This window comes from Lygodium microphyllum, unplaced genomic scaffold, assembly GCF_053477565.2.
Source record: "Lygodium microphyllum isolate KBCC unplaced genomic scaffold, Lygodium_microphyllum_v1.1.10 scaffold_128, whole genome shotgun sequence".
Taxonomy (NCBI): Eukaryota; Viridiplantae; Streptophyta; class Polypodiopsida; order Schizaeales; family Lygodiaceae; genus Lygodium; species Lygodium microphyllum.
The window spans coordinates 103,333-131,063 of NW_028229611.1; the positions used below are offsets into that span (position 1 = coordinate 103,333).

Consider the following 27,731-nt stretch of genomic DNA (forward strand, 5'->3'; position numbering starts at 1 on the left):
AGGTAGCCATGGCCGCTCGGTTCAAAACACTTGAGCAATAAGTGGTCCGTAGGTCTCGGGGTAGAGCTTGCAACTCCCCTTCAAACGCCAAATTTAGCCCGATCATATGCACTCTTCTTGGGAAGGTGCAAGGCTACAATCTCTATTGAGTCTGAAAGCATACCAATAATCTTCTATGTGTTGTCAAACACCAAAGATACAAGTATGGAATCGTTGTTAGGATGCACATTTAAAAAGCAAACTCATTGCAATGTCAACTATGAGTCCCATCATATTCATCTCGCCATAGGCAACGTACATATAGTCACAGCTTTCAGCAAGGGTTGCGCGATTCCTTCAAAGTCCACAAAGCCACCGGTATAGAAACCCAACGTCAAATCTAAGAAGGGGGATTGTGAGTCGTCACAACTGGCCAAGCCTCAATGCTAGTAACCCATTGAACCCAAAGCTGAAGCGCATGAAGTCCAATTCAAATGGGTACCTAAAAATCAAGGACCGACACCGCCTAGGAGCAGACACCCATGCCCTCACAAGGCTAAAGACCCACATTCGAAACCTAAGTGGCATAGAAGAGCTACCAATATGGGTAACACCCGTATTTGGGTACGTAAAGCCAAGATGGCCAAAGGCACTCCTCAAAAGCCACCCTCAAACTTGACCACACGAAACATCCAAACAAGTCAGGCACTCAAGCCACTAGAGAATCAAGCTACTAAGTCCATAGAACCTCCAAAGCCTAGACCAGTAGGGCCTAAACCAACCTATCACCTAAAACCACAGCTTGCTACTAACAAATCGCCCAAATCTAGCCCCTCTAGTGTCCCTTAGACCTCAGAAGCACCTAGTAGTGCAATACTTGTAGCTCCAACCAAACCCATTGAACATGAGGCCAAGCCACAACCTCAAGAGCAAACCAAGTAGCAACCATCAACATGCTAAACTCTCTAGTTCTATCAAACCTCAACCACCTACCAACCTTAGACCCTCTTATAAGCGGTGATCAATTCTAACCTTGGCAGCGGACTTAGCTAAAAATACGAGGGATGACTTGGTTGCTTACTTTAGACACTTGGACGCTACTTTCATGACACTAGTTAAAAGCTACGATCGACTAGACTTAGGTCTTTTGGAAGAGCCTATGGCAATGGAGTGTGTACACTCCCTTGTTCTTGGGAGGAGTTGGAATTTATATTTGTTAAGGCTTTCGAAGCAACTAAGGAGTTAATTGCCACTGAGATATCCAGAGAACAGGCAATCAAATAGCATCTCATTACATCATATAGCATAAACACAATTATGGCCATAGACCAAGAAATCGAGGAGTTGAAACACCTTGCTGACAACAACTTCTCTTTCTTACGGAAATGGTATGCTCTTCTTTGATTGCAATGGGAGCTAGAGGGATGCAAAATAATGACCAACGCTGAGCAGCGGCGTTTAAAAGGAATTGGAATATGACCCAACCTATGTGGCTCCAACTTCCTATAGGGTGTTGACTACCATCCGTAATCGATCCCTAGAAGAACACATTAGGGGACATCCTTATTTAGATTGTATCCTCACCGAGGAGGAGCTGCATATTGCTAACATAGTGGACTCCGATGACTTCTTGCTTGAAGTCCTCACTTACACTACACATGTAGGCATCCATCCTTTTGACATGGATAGCTATGCTAATTTAGAATATAATCTAAATTTCTATGCTTGGCTCATGTGAAAGTAAAACGCTAAGATTATCTGTTGAAGGCCCTCCATCCTCTAACCCTTTAATCCTAGGAAGGATTCTTCTCATTTCAGAGGGAGGAGGGGATAAGGTGAATCAAACCAAACACATGAATCAAATCAAACACAAAAGGAAAACAATAAAGGAAAAACATAGATTAGAAACCTCAATCAATGCCTAAAAACAAAAATGGAAGGATGAAACAACTTATGATTGAAGAAAATGTCAATAAAATTTGAAATCAATAGACTACTTGAAAAAAAAGTCTACTTGTGCACTCAAACATTTCAGTTCAGCATATGTAATCGTTTCCTTTTGCTTGTAATTATTCTAAAAAGCACTAATGGTGAATATGGCTTCATGATGGCACCCATCATGGTAGGCCAAGAAAAGGCTGGCAAATTGCCTTTTTCAAAAGAAGAGCCGGCAGGATATGGCCTTTTGATGGAAACACGGGCCTTTTACCAATGTAAGTTTTGGCATGTCTTTAACATAAAAGACGTGGCCATCGAGGAACACACCGTGAGGCAGATCATAGACCAATGCCATTTGCAAAAATACATGGAAGCAGTGAACCAAGGAGTCGATTATACCTGCTGTGCAGAATTTCTAAGAACTTTTAACAAGAACCGTGGCCCGTCGCCGTGCGAGAGGGAGAAAGAGACTCGCCAAGTACAGATTGAGCTAACCCCAAACCTGGTAGAAAGGGCCCTGGGATTGGCCAATAAGGTGGAACGCAAGCCAAAGAGAGATGTGTATGCTATACTAGGAGTGGACAAAGTGAAGGTCCATACCAACAATGGCATCAACTTGGCACATATCCCTAACCCTAAGATTCAACTCCAAGCAAAAATGGTGCACACGTTCTCTAGCCAGAGGTACAACACCATTGTGAGCCACATTAATGTCCCTTTGCTAGAGATCATTGCAGCACGATCACTAGATGAGGTGAATCTCAATGGTTTTGTGAGAAAGACCATCGAGACCTCGGCTAAGGCCCTGGCAACAGGAGGAGGGCCAGCAGGAGAAGAGTCCCCAACTCTATCAAGGCCAAAAGGAAAGCCTCATCTTCTAAGGCCTCAACCATTGAATTCGGTAGGGTCCTTATGGCCATTATTAGAGAAGCCTTGGGGCAAAGGGTAGAGAGAAGGAGAAGAAGGAGTTGGAGAGACACCACTAAGATCACCTTCTCAACAAGAGCAACATATGCAAACAAGTGAAGAGACGAAGACTAACGATAAAGGGGAAGGAGAGCTTTATATACTAGTCAACAGAGACACATGGAGCAAAGGAGGAAAGCTTCACACAGAATGCCCAAATACAATGTCCAATAATGAAATATTTTAACCGAGCACCTATGCACATACAATATAATAATTTTTTGTCAAGCACTTCAATAAATAAGTGCACCTAAATAAATATTAGCGCCACATCTTTAATAATAAGACGTGCACCTATAAAAAATGATAATTTTCTCTAAGCAATCTGAATATACACTATCGCCCAGTGAACGCCACCACTGCCTGCTCTACACATCAACTGAAGCATTCACAATTGTTAAAAAATAATAAAATTAAATCGACAAAAGTGAATACCTAGTAGTCTTCAACTACAAAATAATTAAATAGATTGGAACTCTGTCCTAACCTTAATTTAATACGAGTGCACTCTAAACTCATAAACGTCCATTAATTTAAATATGTATTTTGCGGAATCACCTGCTGTGGAGTCACCCACGTACACATTAAATTAACATGACACTCGAAAAGGATAGGCATCCTCGTCAACTTCTCGCACAAGGAATCCACCTTGTGTACGAGTCCTAGCAAATAAATATAGTTTTACGGAATCCACCGCAAAACCTCAGGAATCCACCGTGGAAAAAAAAACTCACGAATTAATCCACCGTGATCTCACATAATCCACCGTGGAATATGCATCCTGGCATCACTCACTCTCACTCACTCACTCGCTCGCTCACTCACACACACACACACTCTCTCTCTGTCCCCTTTTATTCTTCTTGTATTTCTCCTAATTTTCATTTTTTTCTTCTCTCCCTCTCCCTCTTTCTCTTTCTCCTCCTTCTTCTTCTTTCACTTTCTCTCCCCCTAGTCTCTCTAAAAGCACATAAATTTTATCTTTTCCCTATATATAATTCACTCTTTATGTTCATATTCTCTCTCTTCTTCTCCTCTCTCTCTCTCCTTTTATTCTCTCACACACACACTCTCTCTTTGTTCCCTTTTTTTCTCCTCCCCTTTCTCCTAATTTTCCTTTTTTCTTTTCTCTCTTTTACATTTTATATTTTCTCTCTCTCCTCTCTCCCTTCCCCCCTCTCTCAAAAAATATTAAAGTATAAAAAAAACTTTTCTCTTTCCTCTTTTGTCCCATCTCTCTTCCTCTTTTCCTCTTTCTTCTTCTTCTCTCTCCCCCTCTCTCCTCTCTTTTCCTTCTCTCTCCTCTTTTTTTCATTTTCTATTATTCTATCTCTTCATTATTTCTTTAATTGTTTATTTTCTCTTTCTTTTAAATTTTATATTTCCTCTCTCTTCATCTTCCTCTTATTATTTTTCTTCTTATTATTATTATTCTTCTCTCTCTCTCTCTCTCTCTCTCTCTCTCTCTCTCTTACATTTTATATTTTCTCTCTCAATAATTATTTTTCTCTCCGTTCCCTCCCCCCTCTCTCTCTCTCTCTCTCTCTCTCCTTATTTTTCTTTTCCTCTCTCTTTCTCTTTTAAGTTTTTTTCTCACGCTCTCTTTTCTCTTTATTTTTCTATTTTCTCTCTTTCCCTTTCTCTCCCCTTATTTTCTCTCTTTCAAATTATATATTTCCTCTCTCTCTCTCTCTCTCTCTCTCTCTAAGTCAAAAACTATATTAAAAATGCTTAATTTAAAAATGACCATTCTGTTTTCTCTTTCCCCCTCTCTCCGTCTCTTTCTCTTTCTTCTTCTTTTTCTTCTTCTTCTCAAAGTGTGTGATAAACAATCTAAAAAAATTTTAATTAATTTTTTAAAATATTTAATTAAAAAGAAAATTTAAATTAAAATGTTTAATCTGAGAGAGAGAGAGAGAGAGAGAGAGAGAGAGAAAACCTAGGCCCTACATATGAGAGAGAGAGGGGGGAAGGGGAAAATTTTTAATTAAAAAAGGGAGGGGAAAAGGAAGAGATAGAGAGGAGGGGGTTTTAATTTGAGAGAGAGAGAGAGAGAGAGAGAGAGAGAGAGAGAGAGAGAGAGCCTAGGCCCTACAATGAGAGAGAAAAGGAGGGGGGTAGGGGCTTTTAACTAAAGAGGGGAGGGAAAAGAGAAAAATAAAGATTACATGTGTGTGAGACATAAGCGAGAGGGGAGGGGAGGGGGTTTTAATTAAAAAATGGAGGTTTGGAGAAGGGAGTAGGTTCAGGAAGCCCTTTGGAAGTTCAAACCTACAATGCAAATAACAAAGTACCAAGATACTCTAGCACATTTAGAATTTCTAAAGGAAGTTTACCATTTTTTGTGAAGAGAAACAAGATAGTACTAGAAAGGAAAAATAGTGAAGTACCATACCATTGCTACTGTTGTACATATTGCATATGCAAAATTTTTGAAGTACCATACGTGCATACTCTTGTTCATAAAAAGAACTTGTTTTGGTATGAAAACCTTTATGCGTGTACTACCTATAGTCTTGTCTTTTGTATGACAACTTTAACCTATGAGAATGGTATAATCTAAAAATTCTTGTACAAAGAATGATGGTATGGCCTTCTCCACAAAAAGAATGTATTTTTTGCAATGTAAGTTTTCCTTCTTTGAGTACAAATATATATATACACATCCATATATAATTCTACAAATTATTGTCAATACAATGGCTAGTTGGATACTCTTTCATATCTCATTGAACAAACATGTATATCACTTAGCTTATTAAATGTAATTACGAGTCATTTTTAAAAATAACCATATCAAAATGCTCAAGCTATAAAAGATTTTGCATTATAGATCCCTATGAAAAATTAAAGAAATGTTTCAAAAGAATGACTAAAATATTCGAGCCATAAAACTCCTATAAACTAATCAAAGATCATGTCATAAAGATGAAGACGACAACATGATATATTTCCAGTAACATATTGATATGATGCAAACATAGTAAGGTATTTGCTTTAAGATTTCATATTATATCATCTAACAAATTTACATTTTAGATATAAGCTCACTCACCCTTGTTCCAACACCCTTGCTGGTAGGGTATGCTCTATGTGTGTATTGATCAAGGTATCAATCCCTAATTGGGTGGCATGGGGGGTTGTATTCACATTGATGCACACAAGGATATTTATAAAGGATGAATGTCAAGATAAACCTGGTTACTGAACATCACTATTGCGAATGTAATTCTAAATGCATTTTAAAGAGGAGGCTAGGGAAAGACCTATAACTAAATAAGCATACAAAAGCAAACAATAAGAGAAGTGTTTTAAAAATCAACCAAGTTAAAGAAACACTAATTAACCAATAATATGTAAATTTATGAGCTTAGTATAAAATTAATACAATATTCATGATTGATTATGGACGTGTTGGCTATTGCAAATAAAGTGCAAAACGTTTTAACAAAATATATTGCAATTGACAAATAGATATTCATTATTTAATTATCAGCATGTTAGCTAATATGAGTAAAATGCAAAATTATATTATCAATATTTTAAAAATGCATCATGTTTATTAATAAGAATTGAATAAAAAAATGGAATATCACATACCAAATATTAAAGAGATAAATAGAATTATATATTATACAATTGAAAATGTTACTAATATTGAAACAAATTATTTGATTTACATGAGTATAGCACTCTAGATGTTGTGTATTATGAAATATAATGTCATTTTTTATCATGTTGTGAAATAATAACCAATCCAACATGTAGATTGAAGACCTAGCATACAAAGACTTCCACTTTTTGTAGAAAGTGAGAGCATATATTAAGGAAAAGGTTTACTTTCCAACCCTTTTCTTTCAACATGCTAAGGGTTCAAGTCTAGAATAAAATATTGTGCATCGAGGAAGCAAAGTGGAAGCTTTCGCATTGTGACTGAAATGTGAATGTAGGTTTTCTTAGTGTATACCATGTATCTTTTATAGCCTATGCATAATGCTAAAAATAACTTATTGACCAATTTGGATGCAAATATGTAAAAATACACATGATGGAAAACAACTCGTAGTTAAGGACCTAGAGACTTATAAAAATATCCAAATTCTATTAAAACCAAAGTTTGGATTTATATATTTAAAATTTGAAGAAGATGATGACCACCAACATCCTTTGTTGCCTTTTCATGTGAAAAATAAACATGGGAGATTTTGGTTTAGTATTGGAATTGATATAATAAAAGGATGGTGTATACATCATAATATTAAATTATCCAAAACGATATTCCATCAAATGCTTCAACATTTGTAAGTATTTTCACCATACATTTTGATGCTCGATAAGTTTCCTAAAATTTGATAATTCAATACTTGGAGAGTCACAACATTAATTTTCCATAACAAGTCTCAACATAAAGTAGTCATCATGATTGCAAGTATATGGATGAAAGAAGCACCTATTTATCATGAAGCTGACAATGGAGGAATAATAAATACTAGTCTCTTGTCTGGGAGCCACAAAACTAGCTTAAAACCATAGAAGCTACTAAAACAAGATGTGCTAGGATTTCACTAATTTGATAATAGCTTTGATATCCATGATTCAAAAGTTAGAAAATTTGTGGAGTTTAGATAAACAACTACAGTATAAAAACTAGGCGATATTCTTTCAAACATTTGGTTGATTGTTATAAATGGCATTCTAAAGAAAGCAACAAAAGCACTTTTACTTTTTTAGATACCCAAAACAATCACTTTTCTTGAAATCGCCCAATCGTGCAAGGGAACCAATGGCATATTTTTAATTGTTATAAGCAACATGTACAAAAGGGATGTATTTTAATGGATACCCTTTGTACCTATAGGTACAAAGACCTATAGGTACAAAGAGAATAGGTACAAAGGGAATGCATTTTATGGATTCTTCTATAAAGAGCTTGCATAAAATGTAAGAGAAAAAACTCTATGCATAGAGACCCTTTAGAAACAAGAGCCAACGAATGGCTATGGCCTTACCAAACATCAGGAGGGGAAATAAAGTCGATATTACAATAAGGGGAAATAAACTGATATTACAATAATTATTAGTTTATGATGATTTAATAATATATACAATTACAAGTAAAAGAAGAAAAAGTATTAAAATGCATTTACTAAAAGAAGAAGTGAGAAATGACATTTTCTATAGTTAGAGATATAGATATTGCCTTAAAATATGTATGAGGATCAATGAATTTTATATATTTTAATTACTTTATGTGAACATTCAAAGTATTTAAGTATTTATTAAGAATTTTTTGAGAAAATATCAAATTAAACCATCTTTTCCCAAAAATGTCCCATAAAATCTAGACTTTCTCAATTCAAAGCATCCTAGTATTTTCTTCTTCAATTCCTATATTGTGTAAACTTAGCATGCTTGAAAGGGATCTCATTGATCTAATTGATTCAAAGAGTAATAAATTTTGAGAGATACCCATAAATATGAAAATATGTGGTAACATTATTAGAGGAAGAAAGAAATGTATATTGATATCTCTTAAGAGGCCAAAATGGCCTATGAAATCCAAATAATGGTACACCTACTAGTGTTGCTGCATAATAAAATTAAATAAAGAGAGAGAATGAATGAATTGACTAAACTCACAATTGTATGAGAGAGAGAGAGAGAGTCATTGCATATTGCTATCACCTCCAAAGAGCTCCTAGTTGTTAAGGGCCAAGATCTATGAGGGTAGTTAAGCAACATTTGCCCACCTTAGGGAGTAGTGGGCATCAACTTTAATGCTGACTTGGGCCTTTATCTCTAGTGTACAAGGTTCCCCCACAACACCTCTTCTTTAAATAACACATTTTCCCACCTTTTTGCCCTAGAGCACCACCTTTACACACACGCACACACACACACACACACACACGCATGCACGCACGCACGTGCACATCTCCATGCATCTAGTTCACCACTCTGCATGCATCTCATTCACCACTTTGCCACCAACCTGCGTCTTCACTTTCATGGCTACTTTGCTTACTCTATGCCTTCACCACCATGATTGCTCTCGCCAGGTCTTCTCTAGTTGCACTTGCTCCACCAATGGGTCTTCTACCCGTTACCTTCTATGGCTACCTATTCTGAAAGGTACCACCTTTGCTAGCTATTTGTACTCTCTAATATTGTATGCTTGGTTGTCTACTTCCTATTTGCGAATCACCTATGCCATATGCCTACCCATCCACAACGAGAGATGCTTATCTCATAGAGGTCTACATGAGATGCTTGCCCACTATCTTTGACCTTAGTATGGATTTGAGGTAGCTTTGAAGGAGATGATGGAGGTGGCAGTCTTGAGGTGTTGCTTGAGGAGGAGGAGGTGGGTGGCATGTAACTTGAAGAGGGGACTTGCACAATAGTGTGCATACCTTGCCAACACACACACACACACACACACACACACACACACACACACACACAGAGAGAGAGAGAGAGAGAGAGAGAGAGAGAGAGAGAGAGAGAGAGAGAGAGAGAGAGAGAGAGAGAGAGAGAGAGAGAGAGAGAGAGAGAGAGAGAGAGAGAGAGAGAGAGAGAGAGCACCATGATGGAAAGAAAACTACCACGATGGAAGATGATTGCCTCCTCCACTCAACCCTTGAAAAAAGACCTCTTTCTTGTTTAAATACGAAATCTTTCCTCCTTGTGCTACATAGCCTCACGAGTTTTCTTGTTGGTTTAGGATCCTTGGGGCAAAGCTTTAAATAATATATAGAATAGATAAGCTAAATGTGAGTCAAACAATTGAGCCATCTAAATTATTTTCGTACTTTAGTTTTTGTAAAACCTTTAAAGAACGTGTCGTTGAATATAATTCAAATGTTGGCCCCTTATTGTCACTCTTTTGTGAACTCTTCAATATTCAATTACAACTAGGTGTGCTTGATAAAAGCATTAAAATACCCCAAATTCTTTTTTCTGGTACCATATGATGAATTTAGTTGGACTATTTAAAGAATTTTATGCAATTCACGTAGGACGGAAAGGGTAAAAATGAGGCAACATCGGACGACGCTGAAGTGGTGGTTGGGTTACCCCAATGGGAAGGTTTGCATTAAGATTTGCTTGAGGTGGGGGTTCATGTGGATTTGTAATAAAGTGTAGGATACCCTGGTTGGATTATGCGTTGCAATCATATATATAACCGGTATTCACACGCCGCTACATTTCGTGGGATTGTGTGGTGCGAGGTTCAGCACGAGCAGCAACTGCGACAGATACCCGGTTGTGACGGTTTGGGGGGGGGCAACGTGGCGTCCACGTGGCACTAATCATAGGGCCGACCCAGAGGATAGCCCAAAATCTCGCAGCGCTTTGGAGCTCCCCGCTCCCTCCCTCTCTCTCTCTCTCAACTCGCTCTCTCTCTTTGTCTCTCTCTCAGAGCTGTTAAAGCCACAGCTCTGTATGATTTGCACTCTTTCCCTTACGTCTCATTTTGACAGAGAGAAATCGAGCGGTTTAAGAAGCTGAGTGCATGCATGCAAGATTGGATTGGCATCTGTGTGTGTGTGTGTGAGAGAGAGAGAGAGAGAGAGAGAGAGAGAGATGTCTGGACTTCTGGCCGTCCGCGGCGACCTTAATCCCATCCTTCCTACCCCGTTTCCAACCAAACGTGCCTTCCGCTCACATTTCTCATCCCTTGGAAGCGGCGGGGCTCTCTCATTGCCTCACAGATCGCTCGTCAATAAGTCCTGTAAGTGTTTCTTACCGTTCGTATGAATCTGCCATAACCTCCACATTGAAGCTGTTCAATTTGTCACTCTACCGTTCCCTGATATGTTAGTATTATTGTCATATCACAACCTTTACATGGAAGCTGTCCAACTGGTCATTCTGTAGTTGCCTGATGCAATCAATGAAGTGATAGACTCGATGTGTGCGGGACACTCTGTATTGGCTTAGAAGAAATTCTTGCACAATATCATCCCTACTTATAGCCATTGTTTTTTGGAGCTTTTACGTATGCCCGAACTGTGAATTGCTTGGTGAAATAGGCCTTAGAAGGTGCTTGGAATCTCTGTCAGTCCTGTAGAAGAAGGCTTGCGTCTCCCGAACAGATATTTCTGTCCTCCTGCAATCTCTGTTCTCCTGCTGTCACACTTTTCTATGTCTATGCTGTGCCAGTTTGTGCTTCTGATTCAAGTGCTCGAGTTGCTACATTTTCATGTATCTGTAGAGCAATTGCTGATCTAAGTCGGCCAGCTTATCACATTAGAGCCTGAAAAGAGTTGATATATTGTCTCAAGTGAATATAATTGAGTCCATTTTGAGCTTTCAAAACTTCTGAAGGGAGTATAATAGTACACCTGGAACACACTCAACGCCTCTGAAATTAGGAATACACCAACATCGTAAGCCCTCGTTTACTCCAGATAGATTGACACCTCACAACTTTTTGACAGCTTTTTCCAAAAGATCCCAAACAATGTGCTGAACTAGGTGGCTATTTTCATTACTGTCCAACCTTCTATTGGATTGCTTTCCTTGCCTTGGAGGACCTTTGATGAAGGTGGCTCATCTTCTTTATTCTTCATCCTTGAGTATTGGGGGACCTCTTTTATGTGTGTGGTGTCTGCACATTTCTCTCCTGCCTCCCAACAAACGAGGCTTAATCGGTTTCTTAAAGATTATTGTCAGATTTTTCTACTATTGTGGGCAATAAGCACACTTTTACTTATTACGCACTATTGGGGGTGATAAGCATGCTGTTGCTGTTTGAAATTTGGATGGGTCACTAAAGTGGTGGAAATCAAGCCTTAACACATAAGTTGGAAAACTCTTAGTTGCCTTGTGACCTGCCTCATTGTGTGTAATGTTCACATACTGTAAAGACAGTAGCCTATTTGTGTTGGTAACTAGAGAACTATCAGATAGAATTTCCAATAAGCTGCATACCAAATTTCAGGTTCAGGGATTTGGCAAACTTTTCTGGCGGTACTCTCCTCTCAACTTTTGGCACACTTATATATCTGGGTCAAATTCTGGTCTTTTTGGACATGGACACAAGAAAACAGACGTTTTGCGAGCTAGTAATCCCTACTTTTCTTTGATACAGATGGAGTGTTTTGACTCTTCTGCATGTTACTAGCCTCATTAATTGCCATCCACAATGCACCCCTATTCAAGGTTCGAAAATATGATGCTAAATTTATGCAATTGATTTGTTTGAACATACTTCTTGTCTCACCCTTGCAGATGACCAATCTTCCATTAGAGGACCGGCACGGGAGCTTCTAATCTCTTAAACGGGTGTGGCTCCATGGTCCATTCATGTCTCCTTTGCCATCCAGGATAGACTCTATCCTGCCTCGTCTCTACAATCTTTGCAGCCTTGTGAAGCGTAGGAAAATCAACAGAGTGAAGGGAATCATCTCATATCCTCTAGCTCCTCTCTCGTGTGGCCTCTGCTGGGTGTCTGGGACCAATGAAACTACCTTATCCTTTTCTCTCTCTTCCCTTAAGAGGGGAGTCTCCTTCCCATGCTGAGTGCCAGGGACCTGTGAATAAAAAACCAGTATCTGTGGGGGCTGCAGTTGGGTGAAGTTAAAGGTACAAGTGCATCTAACATGGGCACAGGTGACTGAGGGAAAGAAGGATGCATGGGCTGAGCTGCTTCGATCAGTAGTGGATGGGGAGATGAAGGTGCAGCACATCTATCTCTATTCATACTAGTAGTTGAGGATGCCACCAGGTATCCGCAGTTGGTCAGGTCCCTTCTTTACTGAACCAATACTAGGCCTGTTCTCATCAATGTTCTGAGTTGGTTTTCTACCTCTCCTCGTTCGACTCATTGATAGGCCAGTATGTTAATGCTTCACAAAGGTATTGTATCTCTTGGCATCCAGTAACATAGAGGCACTACTCTAAATGGCTACTCAGATTTAGATTGGACTGGCAACATTCAAACCAGGCACACACATGGAGGATATTACTCCATTGTTGGGAGGTTTCATATGATGTTCTAGCTGGAAGTAGCTCAAACTTGGAGCTACAGGTCAGATTAATTTAGGTCAGCTAGATTGCAGCCACAATGGTTACATATGTGGGGCACACTCCTTACATACTCAGTCTTCATGTTGGTATTCACTCTTTTTCTTGTTGTCCATTTCTCCACTTCTCTGTTTCCATCAGAGAGCTTTCTTAGCAGGACAAGTGGTTGGAGTTTATCAAGGGCTTCAAGAGGAGATTGGGTGATTGACGAGTTTCAAAGTTCTCACACTTAACCTAGTGGTTTGGATGCCTAGCTTATTGAATAATAGCTTCTTTACATTAAGTAATTAGTTTTCAATGTTTTGGTTGTGCATGAAATTATATTGTTTGTGATAGAAAGATTATCAACTCAAAGTTTGTTGTATGGGTTATGAGCTACATCTGTATATGGGTATGTTTTTGACTTCCTTATTCAAGCCCATCTTTTTTGTTTGCAGTGGGATGCAAACATGTGCTTTTATGGAAGTCTCGGGTTTCCAAATTCTGTTTACATGCTTCAACAACGGATTTTGGAGCAGACAATCAAAATCACGAAGAGAAATTGCGAGTAGAAGAAAGTTGGGATGATACATCCCTAGATAGGTAATTTCACATTCTTCTTCATGGGGTTTGTAGAGGAGATTTGATTGGTGCTTGTAGATTTTGCTAAAGTCATTTACAATAGCTTTGCTGATTGCTGCTGGACTTCTTCTTAGTTAGTTGATCATTATTAGTTTGTTTCACTATGTGAACCCAAAGCTTCAATGAGATTTACATAAAAAATTGATTTAGCCCTTGCTTGCTAAGTGTTGGTGCTCTTGTGCTTTTGCTATATGTGCATCATCTGATGCTGAATGCTGAATATATTCTGCTGTAGTGGTTTTGGGCTGATTGACCTTTTGGCCATTTTGAAACATTAGCATATTTGTTTACATGCAAGCATGCATGCTTTTTCATGAGAGAGAGAGATCCTGGAAATTGCTCTTCGCGACCATCGCTTTAGCAACTCTGCAGCATTGCCCGTCGTCTCCCTGCAAAAGAAGGCTTGCAGCCATGAAGGTGGTCGCGGCATATCTGCTTGCACTACTCGGCGGGAATGCCTCCCCCTGTGCAGATGACATCAAGAACATTCTTGGCTCCGTGGGAGCTGAGGCTGATGATGATCGCATAGAGTTCTTGCTGAGCCAGTTGGAAGGAAAGGACATTGCTGAGGTGATTGCGTCAGGAAGGGAGAAGTTTGCATCTGTCCCAGCTGGTAGTGGTGGCATAGTTGTGGCAGCTGTAGCAGGTGGTGGTGCTGCTGCTGCTTCGGCTGAGGAGAAGGAAGAAAAGAAAGAAGAGAAAAAAGAGCCTGAAGAGGAATCTGATGATGATATGGGCTTCAGTCTCTTTGATTAGAGCTCTTATTTGAGATATTCTGTAGGTTTTAGCAGCAGATACTCTTGTAAGGTTCTTCTGAATGCATTCTGCAATCAGTTGGATCAGATTTTGTTACCAAATTGCAACGAGAAACACATGTACTAGGCTTGTAGCTGTTTGAATCTAATGAATTGTGCCATTTAAGAAAAAAAAAAAAGATCCTGGAAATTGGTTCTCCAGAAGGCTCAGTGGCATCCAGCGGAGGACCGCTTAGCTACTAACTCTTTTCAATTGGAATTGTTGGCAGCCTCGCGATTACTTTCTTGGGAAGGCAAACATGAGCTCAGACCAAAATTTAACCGCATGGCACGTTTGGGCTTGACTTCAGTTGCAGATGCCACCCTTGCCAGTCGCAATGTGTTGATATCGTTTTGTACAGCCAAGAGGCTTTTCAGGATCCCTCGTGGATACCGTGATTTATGGGGACAGCTTTTGATGGTACTCCAAAGCAGACAACCCTTTCCTGCCCTTGCTTTGGATCGTCCTTGGCAGGACTGGGACCTTGCAGGCCGACTGAATTTGGAAAAGGCCTCAGCTAACCAGGTGTATCATCTTCTGATTAAAGATCATCAATGGCTGATTACTAAAGCTAATACTGTATGGGGATTGCGTAAATCCCAGTCATGGTGGAAGGTAACTGTGATGGAGGGCTGGTTGAACAAGACACCTTTCAAATGCAAGGTCTTTCTTTGGAGGGCGATGATTGGTGGTCTTCCTCTTGCTTCAGCCCTTTCCAAGTGTCGAATCTCCAACGGCAATTGTTTCTTTTGCACCACCAGTGTGGAATCGGCCCATCATTGATTTATTTATTGCCCTCTCGCTAAGAAATTTGATTGGGTTTTTGTGCGGCCCAAATACCCCACACCGGCACAGTCTCATATGAAGATCTTGTTTCACTTTCTTAGATACTGGGGCTGTTGGCACAATTGGACCATTTGGAATGCTTTTCTTTTTGATTCAGCCTCTAATGTTCAGGGACATATTGCTAGGCTTAAAGGTCTCTGGCATTGGCAGATAGATCTCATTCGGCACTTTGACTTACTCCCTCGGGAGGACTTACTTCCCTGGCATATGGCAATTTCCTCTGCGTCTTTGCCATGACTTTTGTAACTCTTTTGTTGTTTAGTATTTTATAAATATAACATCCATTACGAAAAAAAAAGAGAGAGAGAGAGACCTGGTCTTTTATGTATGAAGGGGGAGGTCTTGTGGTTTGTAGTTGTGTATGCATCTAATACAACTTGAGACCATTGCCAACTTTGGGAGGATTTGTAGTCTTTGTCCATGGCAAATTATGGGCTTGTCATGGGCAACTTTAATGTTTGTTTGTCCATGGAATAGGTGACTTTGCCTCACTTTGTTATGGATGGCCTTGTGCGTCAAGCATGGGATCCTATGGTTGCCTTGGCTTTGAAACAGGACATGTGGTTGTAGTTACATTCTTGTGAGTTCGGCTATACATATTGATGCCTTCAACATTTGGAAACCTGGGCCCGATTGGATAAAATATACGTTTTCTAGAGTGATTCCTTCCTTTCAGCAGAGATTAACATGTGGGTGGAGAGGCATCATATTCTTTCGGATAATTACCCCTTGGTTTTGGACATGACTCATCGACTAGTGCATGCCTTCAAGGCTCTTCTTGCTTGCTCGTCTTTGCGTTTCAATCAGATTTTTCTATTGGATGATCAATTTTTTGGATACATGCAGTAGCTAACTGGTCAGTTTAGCATGCAAGTTTTATTTGGGGGACATTGATGCATGGTCTGTTTTTAGGGATAATGCACGTGCCTTGTCTTGACCCCATAGTTGCCAAGGGTTTATGAAATGGTAGGTATGAAACGGGTTTCATTTGAGATCACACACACACACACACACACACACACATATATGGAGAGAGAGAGAGAGAGAGAGAGAGAGAGAGAGAGAGAGAGTCATGTGATGTAGTTTGTGCTTCTTGATGATTTTGGGAAAAGGTCAGCTAATCAGATATATCATTAGATGGTGGAAGCCAAGAGATGGGTCATGGGGAAAGTGAATAGATTATGGCATCGTAGAGACAGTAAAAAGAAGTGGAGGGAAAGATTTATCCAGCTTTGGAAGTCTAAGGTCCCGTATCAGGGAAAAGTGTTCATGTGGTGGCTGCTCATTGGGGGTCTTCCAACGGGCGAAGTGCTCTGTGCTCGAAAGATCTCTACTGGCGTTGTGTTTTCTGCACTACATGTGATGAGAGATTGATTCATCTCTTTGTCTCCTGCCCTGTTGCGTGACAGATCTGGAATTTCATTTCCCGTGTTCGGTCCTCGGTGACTCAGCACCGCCAATCAGTTCGTTCGTGGATTATGGGAGATATGTTCTCTATGCCCTCTTTAAGTTCAGATTGTTCCTGCCTATTTCATTTCCTTAGATGGACAGCTTTGTGGCATATATGGCGTACTCGCAATGCCTTTATTTTTGATTCAGCATCGGGCATCCATGGGCATGTGGTCCGCGTGTGAGGAATAGTGTTATGGCAAATGTCCTCTATGATGTCAGCAGACCTGGTTCTTTTGGATATTGCTGCTCCTTGGATGGCGATTGTTCATTCTACTCCAGTTGCTCCTTCTGTGTGATTTGATAGTACTGTTTATGTAATAGGTTGTTCTGGTTGTTTTGATAGCCTGCAGGCCTCATGTAAATATTAGTTACTTAGTTACATAAAGAGTGAGAGAGACAGAGTATGCTGACCTCTTGGTCTGATGTAATAGAAAATAATTGTTATAGATAGAATGTTGACCTGTGGTATGATGTAAATATTCACTATCTAATTCAATTATATTCACGAAAAAAAGAGAGTCATGTGATGTAGAAAACATAGATTGACATTATTCATTATTCTATACAATGCAAATGAACATTCAACATGGCATCAATATTTGTATGCATCATGATCCACAATCCATTTCCAACATCGACTTTAGTTGTAAAAGGAACAATTAATGTATGCAATCATCATGGATAACAACTCAAAATAAAACTATGGCAATCAATGCCAATATCCATGTAACTGTTGTCATGATGCTGTGGTTGTGAGTCAGATGTTTAGAGTAGCTAAAGTCAGCATCGCTATTAGTATGTTTTGGATTGCCTAATATGGTAGCTTGTATAGAATTTTGATGCTTGCTTTATATTCCATATGTTAGGTAAATAATGACAGGGGAAGAGGAACTCACAATGCTATGACAAGGAGTCTGGAAGGTGTATGAAGGGCTCAATACTCTTGATGGAGAAGCAGGTGTCATTACATGACCAGGGAGTACATTCAGTGTGGCTTCATATGCTTTTTGGCAACGTTTTCCATGTGTTTTTTATGGATGAAGGAAAAGAGAGGGTGTCAAAAAGTGGTGAGACACTCGTTGAACGGTGCTTATTCTGAAGAAAACTATGAGGCCTTAGGATTTGGCAATCACATTGAGGAAAGACATGCTGATGCGGAGGGTATTATGTTGTTATTAACTCACCTTGAAGGACATAATGTGAGATGAAGGAAGGAGGATGATTATACATAGTAATGAACCCATTCAATTTACCTTACTCTACATAGTGCGGTCATTTGTTGCCAAGCATTATCACATTGGAGGTCAGTCTTAAGAATCAACATAGTGGGAGGAGATTACCTCTTTTTGGAAAAGGTCATGCTTTTTGGGAAAGGGCTGTTTTTTTCTGGATGATCTTGGAGGGGAAGAAAGGGCTGCGCATGCATGAGAAAAAAGGCCCTTGTGAAGGAATGGCCTCGGTATTTGTGTGGCTGTGAGCTGAAGATCATATGGTGGTGACCCAACCAAGAAGGATTGCTGCTATCAGTATTTCTGAACGTGTTGCTTGGGAGAGAGTCAAGCTAGTTGGGAAGAGTGTTGAAGACAACACAGACACATGCCATGTTGGAGATACCTTTGCATGAGAAGATGATTACATGAAGCGGACATACTACAGTCGATGTCAGATTAGTGGGAGGCCCTACGTCTGAAAGTAGAGGATCCTGATTGTGATTTTTAGGGAGATTTGGTACTGTATTATCTGATGACTGACTTTTGGTTGAAAGCAGCATACTCTGATGTGGACATCTTCAAACTTTGGTGGACCAGCAGTGGAATCTGTCAACAAGAGCGGCATAATCATGACATGCTCGGAGAGGAACGACTAGTTAAAAGGGTAGCCAGGTGAACTTCATCAATTGGCAACCACAGTCTAATTCAGGGTGGTTGGTGGAATGAGCCATTGGTGTGTTGGAAGATCAATAGTTGTCTAGATCAGCTGAGCTTGTCACCTTGGAACGACTAGGCATGAAGGTTTTGTTGGTGATAATTTCAATACTGTAGTGGCATCGTCATCAAGAGAGTGCAGTGTGTCAGTGATAGTACTCGAGGATTGCGTTGCTAGTTCATGAGTTTGATCCTCCTCTACTGTATGTATGTACTATATGAGGTGGTGGTGTCACGAGTATGAAAAAGTTTACTATGTTGTTTCCTTTATTCTTATTGCCAAAGCTGGGTAGTCTGAAATGTAGTGTCCAAAACAAACATATAATGATGTCTATGGAGTCTTCCCTCAATGGGAGAGTCAATGCAAAGTTAACTTCTTCTATGCAACTCGAATCAAGCAATTGGCACTTGTGGGTTATATGATGTAGGCTCTTTAAGGACTCTTGCTTGAGGGCAATTGCTTTTCTACTTTTGTCTTTCTTTAAGTCTTATCCTCTATGGTTTGTGACTAGACATGAAGCCCCTTGATAACAAGCTAAGTAAATCCATGATAAATGATGATTACAAAAGTACCAAGACATTTAGAGTGCGGGCATTTGTGAAAGTTTAAAATATGTGTTTCATACATTTATGAAACGCCGTCGCCTAGGTATGAAATGAATTTCCTAAACTTATGAAATGGATTTCTTGCCAATTATGGTCCTGGCAGTATGGTATTCAGCATGCATCTATTTTTCATGCTGAATTGCAATATATGCACTCTTTGTTGGGACATTTGCTCAATATGCAATAAGCTGGGGACAACTTTGATGATTTGGCCACATGTTCTGAATGGTTGAAATGTAGAGTTCAAGCTCTACAAGAGGAAAAATGTGCTAAGTTTAAATGGCTGGCTTGTTTGGATGCATTGCATGATACTAATTGTCAGACTCATTACTTTTTGCTCGTTTGTGTTAGAAATATGCCCTTGAGAATATTGTGTGATTGATAAACAACGAAGGGGAAATGGTTGTTGAACCCACATCCATCATTTTGATGTGCCTTTAATACTACATATCTTTGTTGGGTTTGCAAGAAGTTCTTTTTGATTCTATTCTTTTTTCTTAAAGATACATTTGTGACTTTGTTTGAAATCAAGTCAAGCTTGAATGAAAGGAAATGATGGGAGTTGATATCACCGAGGAAGAAGTGGAGGATGTGCTATGCCATTTACCCCATAGGAAAAGTCTAGGTTGGGATGGCTTCCCTAATGAGCTGTTTTCAGCCAATGTGGAATAGCTTAAGGGCCTGTTGACTCGCCTTTGCCAACACGTCTAGAGATTTGGATCGGTCTTCGAAAGGCAGCTAATTCATTGCATGTAGAAGTGTTGGCCACATCGAGGCTACTTCATTGGTCAAATAAAGATTTGCAACGAGATAAATTTAATCGGATGCCTCAATTGGGCCGCAATCGTTACATGATGTTATTCTCAGGCAGTCCCATCTTTATTCTTTCCGGCACATACGCTAGCATTTTTGGGTACCTACAGGTTATAGACAAATTGCAGGACCAACTTTAGCGGTATAATCCATTGCTTGCTTTTCAACTTGCTTTACTGTGGTAGGATTGGATGTTTGTGAAATTGGATGATTTTCAAAGAAGGTTGGCTAATCAGATCTACCACAGATGGTAGAGGACAAGCAATGGGTCATTGACAAAGCAAATAAAGCTTGGCATGCCCGGGATAGCAAAGAGAAGTGGCAGGATAGTTTTCTTCAATTGTGGAGGCCCAAGATTCCTTATTAGGGGAAAGTTTTTGTGTGGAGGCTGCTTATCGGTGGTCTTTCTACCTGCTGGGGATGTCCTACGTGCTTGCAAGATTCGTGGGCCCATTGCATCTTTTGCACTATTTGTGATGAGACACCAATTCAAATTTCACCTCTTCATCTCTTGTTCTTGGGTCTTATAGGCAAGATGCCTTCATTGTCTTCTTTGCACTCGAGTTATGCCTGCCTTTTCCAATTTCTTAGATGGACAACCCTCTGGCACATTTAGCATACCCATAAAGTCTTTATTTTCGACTCGGCCTCAAATATTCATGGTCATGTGGTCGTAGATAATGTAACGTGTCCACTAACATCCTCTAGGACACGTCTTAGCAGTCCATCGGAAAGGTTGTCTAGAAGACTCCACCCGGCACTCCCATGGAATGTTGCGGGTTTTGTAATCTAGGACTTTCCACGTCTGCCCCGTAACGGAAGTGTCCTGGGCGCTTTCCACTTAGGATCGAACGGAATTGTTTGGTCGTTTGCTAACGACTAGCGTCAGACCTGATCGAACTTCTTTACGCAGAACGCCCGGTCTGAAGCGAATTCATACTGCACTTGGTTCAAGGAGAATGGGAAACGAGAGGGATGCAAGGCTCGACCTCTCTGCCAAAAGGCATAGTCCCATTCCGTTCCCCTAAAACAGCTTGAATCGGGTAATTGGTATTTCCAAGTCATCGTTCTCCTTTCTTGTTTCGGTGATGTCCGTTGAAGACCTTGAGAAAAGTTCCCGGCTAACCGGGACCACCCATCCATAGGACGGACCCATGGTCCATCCTCCGTACTTTCCTCGGTTTGTTTTAATTATGTAATTACCTACCACATTAGTTTGACACATACAAACAGCTTCCTTGATTAACCCTGTTAAGCACTGGTTCCTTCACGTAATCTTATCACAGGACATAAAGAAAACAATATCAAACAACTCCTTTATTATCATTATATCCTTTTATCTTTGAAATACAAGGAGTTCCCGCCCGTAGGCGTATTCATAATCCGCCCGAAGGCTATCCAGTAATCCTTCCTGTGATTACTATCCCAAGTTTCCGCCCGTAGACTAGTATGCGGGCCTCGAGATCCAATCCCGAGTCACGTTAGTCTCTTGTGCAGGACCCGGAAGGCGAGGGATTTACAGCCAGAGCCCCCCCTGGCACCCAAGCGTCCTCCTGCTCCAAGCAGAACTCAACGGAGAGACCTCTCACGGCGGGTTCGGTCCACGTTCCCGGCGCGGTTCACAACCCCCTTGGTTAGGGTCAGGCAGGCAGTCGGGGGTAACTGAAGCTGCCTCTCAGGCACCAACCTGAAGCTTTAGATATATTTTCATCCTTTAGTTCATTGAGCAAACAATGCAAACAGTCCTTTCTAAACTGTTACAAGCACAATCAATTTCAGTGGTCTTTTAGCTGGCAAACTGTTAAGGATTGACTCCTTATCTCCGAATGCAACCCGCATTCGATCCGGAATCAATTGCAACTTAGCAAGATTCCTATTATTCTTGGATTAGGGTCATACCCTTCCAATACATTAGGTTTGCTGTGGCAGGATCCAGCGACCCTGTCGCTTTAGTTTATTGTCGGTCATTTGCTTCAAGGCAAATACTTAACTTTCCTTTTCCTTGGCAAACTTTTCCCAAGAAAAGTGAATAACAGGATGATTACTCATCCTCAATAAATTAACTTCCTTCAATAACTTGTCAACCTCATTTCGAGAGATGACAAGACTCTTTGCGGACAAATTCCAAGACTATACAATGTTGCGCCTTGTGCGCAAGTAATGCATCTATTCTACGGAATCCTCCTACCCATTTCTTAGTGTTCCGACCACGGGTTTTAACCCTAGCCGAGTAACAGGATTTTGGGGTATCCTTCAAGTCATTTCTAATTAGGTTTGGCTCATGATTCTAGAATATGCAACTCCGTCGGAGTTCCATCATGATCCTTAGGTTCACAGTTTTTGTCTTAAGCGAGGTCGAATTATCCATGCACTAAATCCTAGTTATCTCTTAGGACTCCTATGTTTATACGATTCCTTGTGGTTTATATTACTTAGCCAATTCAATTATGCCTGTTTGCGACAAGGATGATCCTTCTAGGGTGATAAACCAAATCTAACGGAATCGAATTTGCGTAAACATGCGATTGATTGCCGTTTCCTTGGTGAGGTAAAATTACTTACTAATATGTACGCTAACTTTCCTAATTAATCAAGCCTACTACTTTGTAGTCTATGCTCTCGAACTTATGCATTGGCGAGTCATACAATCTTTCCTTGGTGCATGCTAATTTGGTTACTAACTTTCCCTAGGGCCTACTAGGTCTTGCATCAACAATCGTACCTACTACCTTGTAGTTTATCCTTTGGCATCCCATGCATTTACACCTAGTTACGACTCTTTAATGATTGATCCTTTTCTCATGAAGACTATGCAATTTCATAACATTCTCCTAGTCACTAAGTCGTGATGATACTCAAGCGAAAACTAGTGTTGCTCTATTCCATCGTATAACTATGTTGCAAGTCATACGTTCGTTTTTAGTGCCCTATTAGTTCTTTCCGAATGAAATCTTATGGTGCTAGACTTTCCCTATGAAATCATAATGTGCATATACGCTTAATTCATCATATCTAGGATGGCAACTAATGCACATATAAACTTCGTCTTCTTGCTTAGGATTAGATTCTTACCTTTAAAAATACCATCTACATGCATCTAATTCCCTAACCGTTCAATCTTTCATAATGCTCAAAAAGATGCATTTCTTTCAATGCTTTTAATTTAAACGTAACTTGAATTTCCCTTCCTAAGCGCGCCTAATCATTTCTTATGCGGAATTTAACACGGAAGAACCTGGACTTGTGGTGTCGGGGTGATGTCCACTTGCACGTTTGGAGTCGAACCTTCCGCGGTTGCCTCCTGGGATCTTTTAGGAGCCATCGTAGTCGTAAATTCAACTTACGAGTTGCCTTTGTGTTCGTATGCGGATGGTTTCCTCTTCGGAATAGACCTTGCAACAAAGCTTCAGAATTCCCACGAGCTCGATTCGGCGCGGTATTTGGACGGCTTGCGGAACAATGTCTTTGTCCAAGTCTCGTCGAAGGCTTTTGCGAGGTCTTTGTGGCCTCACCGTCTCCTTCCTTGGAAATCTCGATCTTTAAGGGATCTTCGGGGAATATGCGGTGGGAAAGGCCTTTTGGCCAAATGGTGGGAATTTGCCCTTAAAATGGGTGACAAAGGATAGGAGATTTTGGGTCGTGGGAAGGGGGTCTAGGGAGGCCCCCCCTATGGAAGCTTCTAAGAAGCTTCCAAAGGAGCTTCTTTTTCTTCAACTCTACGTGGGGAAAGGAGGTGTCGTGGACGACGTGTCGGCGGCTCGAATCTGGACGGTGGACAGGCGGCAGAATGGTCGGCGGGGCTGGCGACAGCTGCGTTCGATGGCGGCAGCAGCACGGCGGACCGTGGCAGCGGCGGCCAGGCTGGACTGGGCGGCAGCAATCGGCTGGCGATCTGGCGGCTTCCCACGACGGCCTCTCCTCCTCCTCTCAGAGTCTTTGCCCCTTCTCTCCCTCCTTAAGCACACGACTTCCTCCTCTTCTCTCCCCACAGAGTCCTCTCCAGTCTTCTCCCTTAAGCCATCCCCCCCATCAAGGGGGTGTTTTTATAGGCCGTGGGGGTGGGGAGTGGGTCTTCCCCCACGTGGGGGAAACTGCCCATGCAAACCCCCACCTTCCCATCCCCCCCACATACTCCCTTCCCTCCAGCCGTGCATCGGCTGGGGGAAAGGGATAAATACATAAAAAAATTTTGCAATCAATTTAATTGAATTGCCCCTCCCAAGAGGGTGTTTTCGTGCAGTTAGCGGTTTTTATCCCCCGGTTCAATTTACCATTTGCAGAGGACCCCATTTCACGCGCGCGGGTCACACATTACGCCGTCAACAATTTCAATGCAAGAGATACCCTTTTCACAGGGTTTACACTGTATACAGAAAGTTAATATTTACGGTACGGTACGCGGAAATATTACATTCTCTCCTCCTTAGAAGAATCGAGATGTCCTCATCTCGAGATAAATTGGGGATATTGAAGATTGAGAGAGCTTTCATCCATCCAGGTAGCATCCTCTTCGGAATAATCTTGCCACTGGACGAGGCATTCTCTCAAGGTTCTAGATCTCAACTGTCTCTCCCTGACCGTGCCCAATACCTTGACGGTGTCCCTCGCTGAGCTTGGGGCATTGCTTTCTGAAGTGACCGAGTTCATTGCAGTGGAAACATCGGATGTTTCGGCCATTACCGTGAGTAGGAACAAAGTTGTTGACGTTATTTGTCCTTGCCTTCTTTCTTTGTCCCTGATTGTGGCCTTGAACTCTCTTAACCTGGGGTCTGAATGCTCCTCCGCTTGGGTCGCTATAAGACCAATTCTTAATACTCCTTGGTTTAGCTTGCACTTCCTGAATTATGGGTGCCGCTCGAATGAGTGCATCCTGAAGATCTGATGGTCTCATAGATTCGAGACGGTATTTACAGGTGGATTTAAGCCTGCGCAAATTTTGGACACCTGCTGTGTCGTGTCCATTCGTGGCGCATACTTCAAGAGTGAGACAAACTTAGAGTAGTATGCGTCAAGCGTGAGTCCTAACTGTTTTAGCTCATAGAACTCATTCATTTTCTGTGTACGATATGCGGGTGGCAAATATCTCCCTTGTACGGCTTGCTTTAACTTCTCCCAGGTGACGGACCCCTCTGAAATCCCTTGATCCCTGCACCATTGTTTCCACCATAGTCTGGCTTCACCGGTGAGTTTTAATTTGGCGAGCATGGCCTGATTGGTTGGTGCAGTGCCAGCGGCTTCGAAGTAGTCCTCCATAGATTCAATCCAAATCTCAGCGTCCGTCTGGACGAATCTGCCTCTCCCGTCAAACTCGGGTGGCTTAATCTGTTTGAGGAGGAACTTCTTCTCCTGGATCACAGTAGTACTTGATGTAGGGGGCGAATTTGGAACCTGTACCTCGGGTTGTGCCTGGCGTAAAAAGTTTTCTTAACGTTATTATATGATAATTGCCATTAGCTTATCTTTAGTTCAGCTAATTCGTAACTCATAAAGCAACTAGACTTTTTGCAACAACTTTGATGCACAATCGGATAGTGATAAAAGAAGTCCTTATTTATATTTATATGGCGTAGCCTCATACAACAATTCCAGTCATTACATCTAGTTTGGGGAGAACAACATAGTATTGGATTTGTCTACAGGAACTGTGTAGTAGTAGGGTTTTGGGTCATGTATCTTTAGGAATCGATAATTCATCGGAAGTTCGGGATATCCTTTCCGCTGGAAACCATACTTCCCATGGCGGCCCAATACCTTAACTCTATCAGCTGGAATTACACGGGTTACTTCCTCATAAACATATGAGTTTAATTAAACTCTACGACCTCGAATATGCAAAGTCGAATTCACGTGAGCTTCCATAAAAATGAACAGCTTCACGACTTTCAAATCTTCCAACCACTTGATCCTCTTCAGGTTGGTCTGTAGATAGGCGAACCGGTGGGCAGCTATGTAGTAGATTCCTGAAGACCCAGTCCATCTTCGCTCTATATATAGAGGTGATGGGTTATAAATCCGCTCCAAGATGTTCATCATTTCAATTCTCTGCCTATAATGCGGAGAATGCATCGCAGTCATGAACATGATCCGGAACACCAGAAATTTATTCCACGCCTCGTAATTCTGGAAGACAGTATTGAAGATGAGAAAATGTTTGGACAGGAACAAATTCTTTACTTCACTTCTAATGAAATCTTATGGAAACAATTCCATTGTAAGTCGGCTCTGATACCAACTGTAACGTGTCCACTAACATCCTCTAGGACACGTCTTAGCAGTCCATCGGAAAGGTTGTCTAGAAGACTCCACCCGGCACTCCCATGGAATGTTGCGGGTTTTGTAATCTAGGACTTTCCACGTCTGCCCCGTAACGGAAGTGTCCTGGGCGCTTTCCACTTAGGATCGAACGGAATTGTTTGGTCGTTTGCTAACGACTAGCGTCAGACCTGATCGAACTTCTTTACGCAGAACGCCCGGTCTGAAGCGAATTCATACTGCACTTGGTTCAAGGAGAATGGGAAACGAGAGGGATGCAAGGCTCGACCTCTCTGCCAAAAGGCATAGTCCCATTCCGTTCCCCTAAAACAGCTTGAATCGGGTAATTGGTATTTCCAAGTCATCGTTCTCCTTTCTTGTTTCGGTGATGTCCGTTGAAGACCTTGAGAAAAGTTCCCGGCTAACCGGGACCACCCATCCATAGGACGGACCCATGGTCCATCCTCCGCACTTTCCTCGGTTTGTTTTAATTATGTAATTACCTACCACATTAGTTTGACACATACAAACAGCTTCCTTGATTAACCCTGTTAAGCACTGGTTCCTTCACGTAATCTTATCACAGGACATAAAGAAAACAATGTCAAACAACTCCTTTATTATCATTATATCCTTTTATCTTTGAAATACAAGGAGTTCCCGCCCGTAGGCGTATTCATAATCCGCCCGAAGGCTATCCAGTAATCCTTCCTGTGATTACTATCCCAAGTTTCCGCCCGTAGACTAGTATGCGGGCCTCGAGATCCAATCCCGAGTCACGTTAGTCTCTTGTGCAGGACCCGGAAGGCGAGGGATTTACAGCCAGAGCCCCCCCTGGCACCCAAGCGTCCTCCTGCTCCAAGCAGAACTCAACGGAGAGACCTCTCACGGCGGGTTCGGTCCACGTTCCCGGCGCGGTTCACAACCCCCTTGGTTAGGGTCAGGCAGGCAGTCGGGGGTAACTGAAGCTGCCTCTCAGGCACCAACCTGAAGCTTTAGATATATTTTCATCCTTTAGTTCATTGAGCAAACAATGCAAACAGTCCTTTCTAAACTGTTACAAGCACAATCAATTTCAGTGGTCTTTTAGCTGGCAAACTGTTAAGGATTGACTCCTTATCTCCGAATGCAACCCGCATTCGATCCGGAATCAATTGCAACTTAGCAAGATTCCTATTATTCTTGGATTAGGGTCATACCCTTCCAATACATTAGGTTTGCTGTGGCAGGATCCAGCGACCCTGTCGCTTTAGTTTATTGTCGGTCATTTGCTTCAAGGCAAATACTTAACTTTCCTTTTCCTTGGCAAACTTTTCCCAAGAAAAGTGAATAACAGGATGATTACTCATCCTCAATAAATTAACTTCCTTCAATAACTTGTCAACCTCATTTCGAGAGATGACAAGACTCTTTGCGGACAAATTCCAAGACTATACAATGTTGCGCCTTGTGCGCAAGTAATGCATCTATTCTACGGAATCCTCCTACCCATTTCTTAGTGTTCCG

The 27,731-nt window shown here is 41.3% G+C and overlaps 2 protein-coding genes across 2 annotated transcripts in view; both read left to right on the forward strand.

Moving 5' to 3' along the window:
• Nucleotides 1–10,144: 10,144 nt before the first annotated feature.
• Nucleotides 10,145–27,731, forward strand: part of LOC148008526 (protein PAM71-homolog, chloroplastic-like) — a 90,541-nt gene continuing 72,954 nt past the window's right edge. The window contains exons 1-2 of the mRNA XM_087674201.1: nt 10,145–10,618; nt 13,353–13,497. Of these exons, the coding sequence (XP_087530327.1) occupies nt 10,471–10,618; nt 13,353–13,497 (293 nt within the window). The 5' untranslated portion in view covers nt 10,145–10,470. The remainder of the gene's footprint in view (nt 10,619–13,352; nt 13,498–27,731) is intronic.
• LOC148008527 (large ribosomal subunit protein P2A-like) lies at nt 13,882–14,440 on the forward strand. The gene has a single exon (XM_087674200.1). It carries the CDS (start codon nt 13,948–13,950, stop codon nt 14,290–14,292), a length of 345 nt encoding a protein of 114 aa, XP_087530326.1. The 5' UTR covers nt 13,882–13,947; the 3' UTR covers nt 14,293–14,440.

Excerpts from the sequence above, each read along its gene's own strand:
- LOC148008527 (XM_087674200.1), top strand. The coding sequence starts at position 13,948 with ATGAAGGTGGTCGCGGCATATCTGCTTGCACTACTCGGCGGGAATGCC.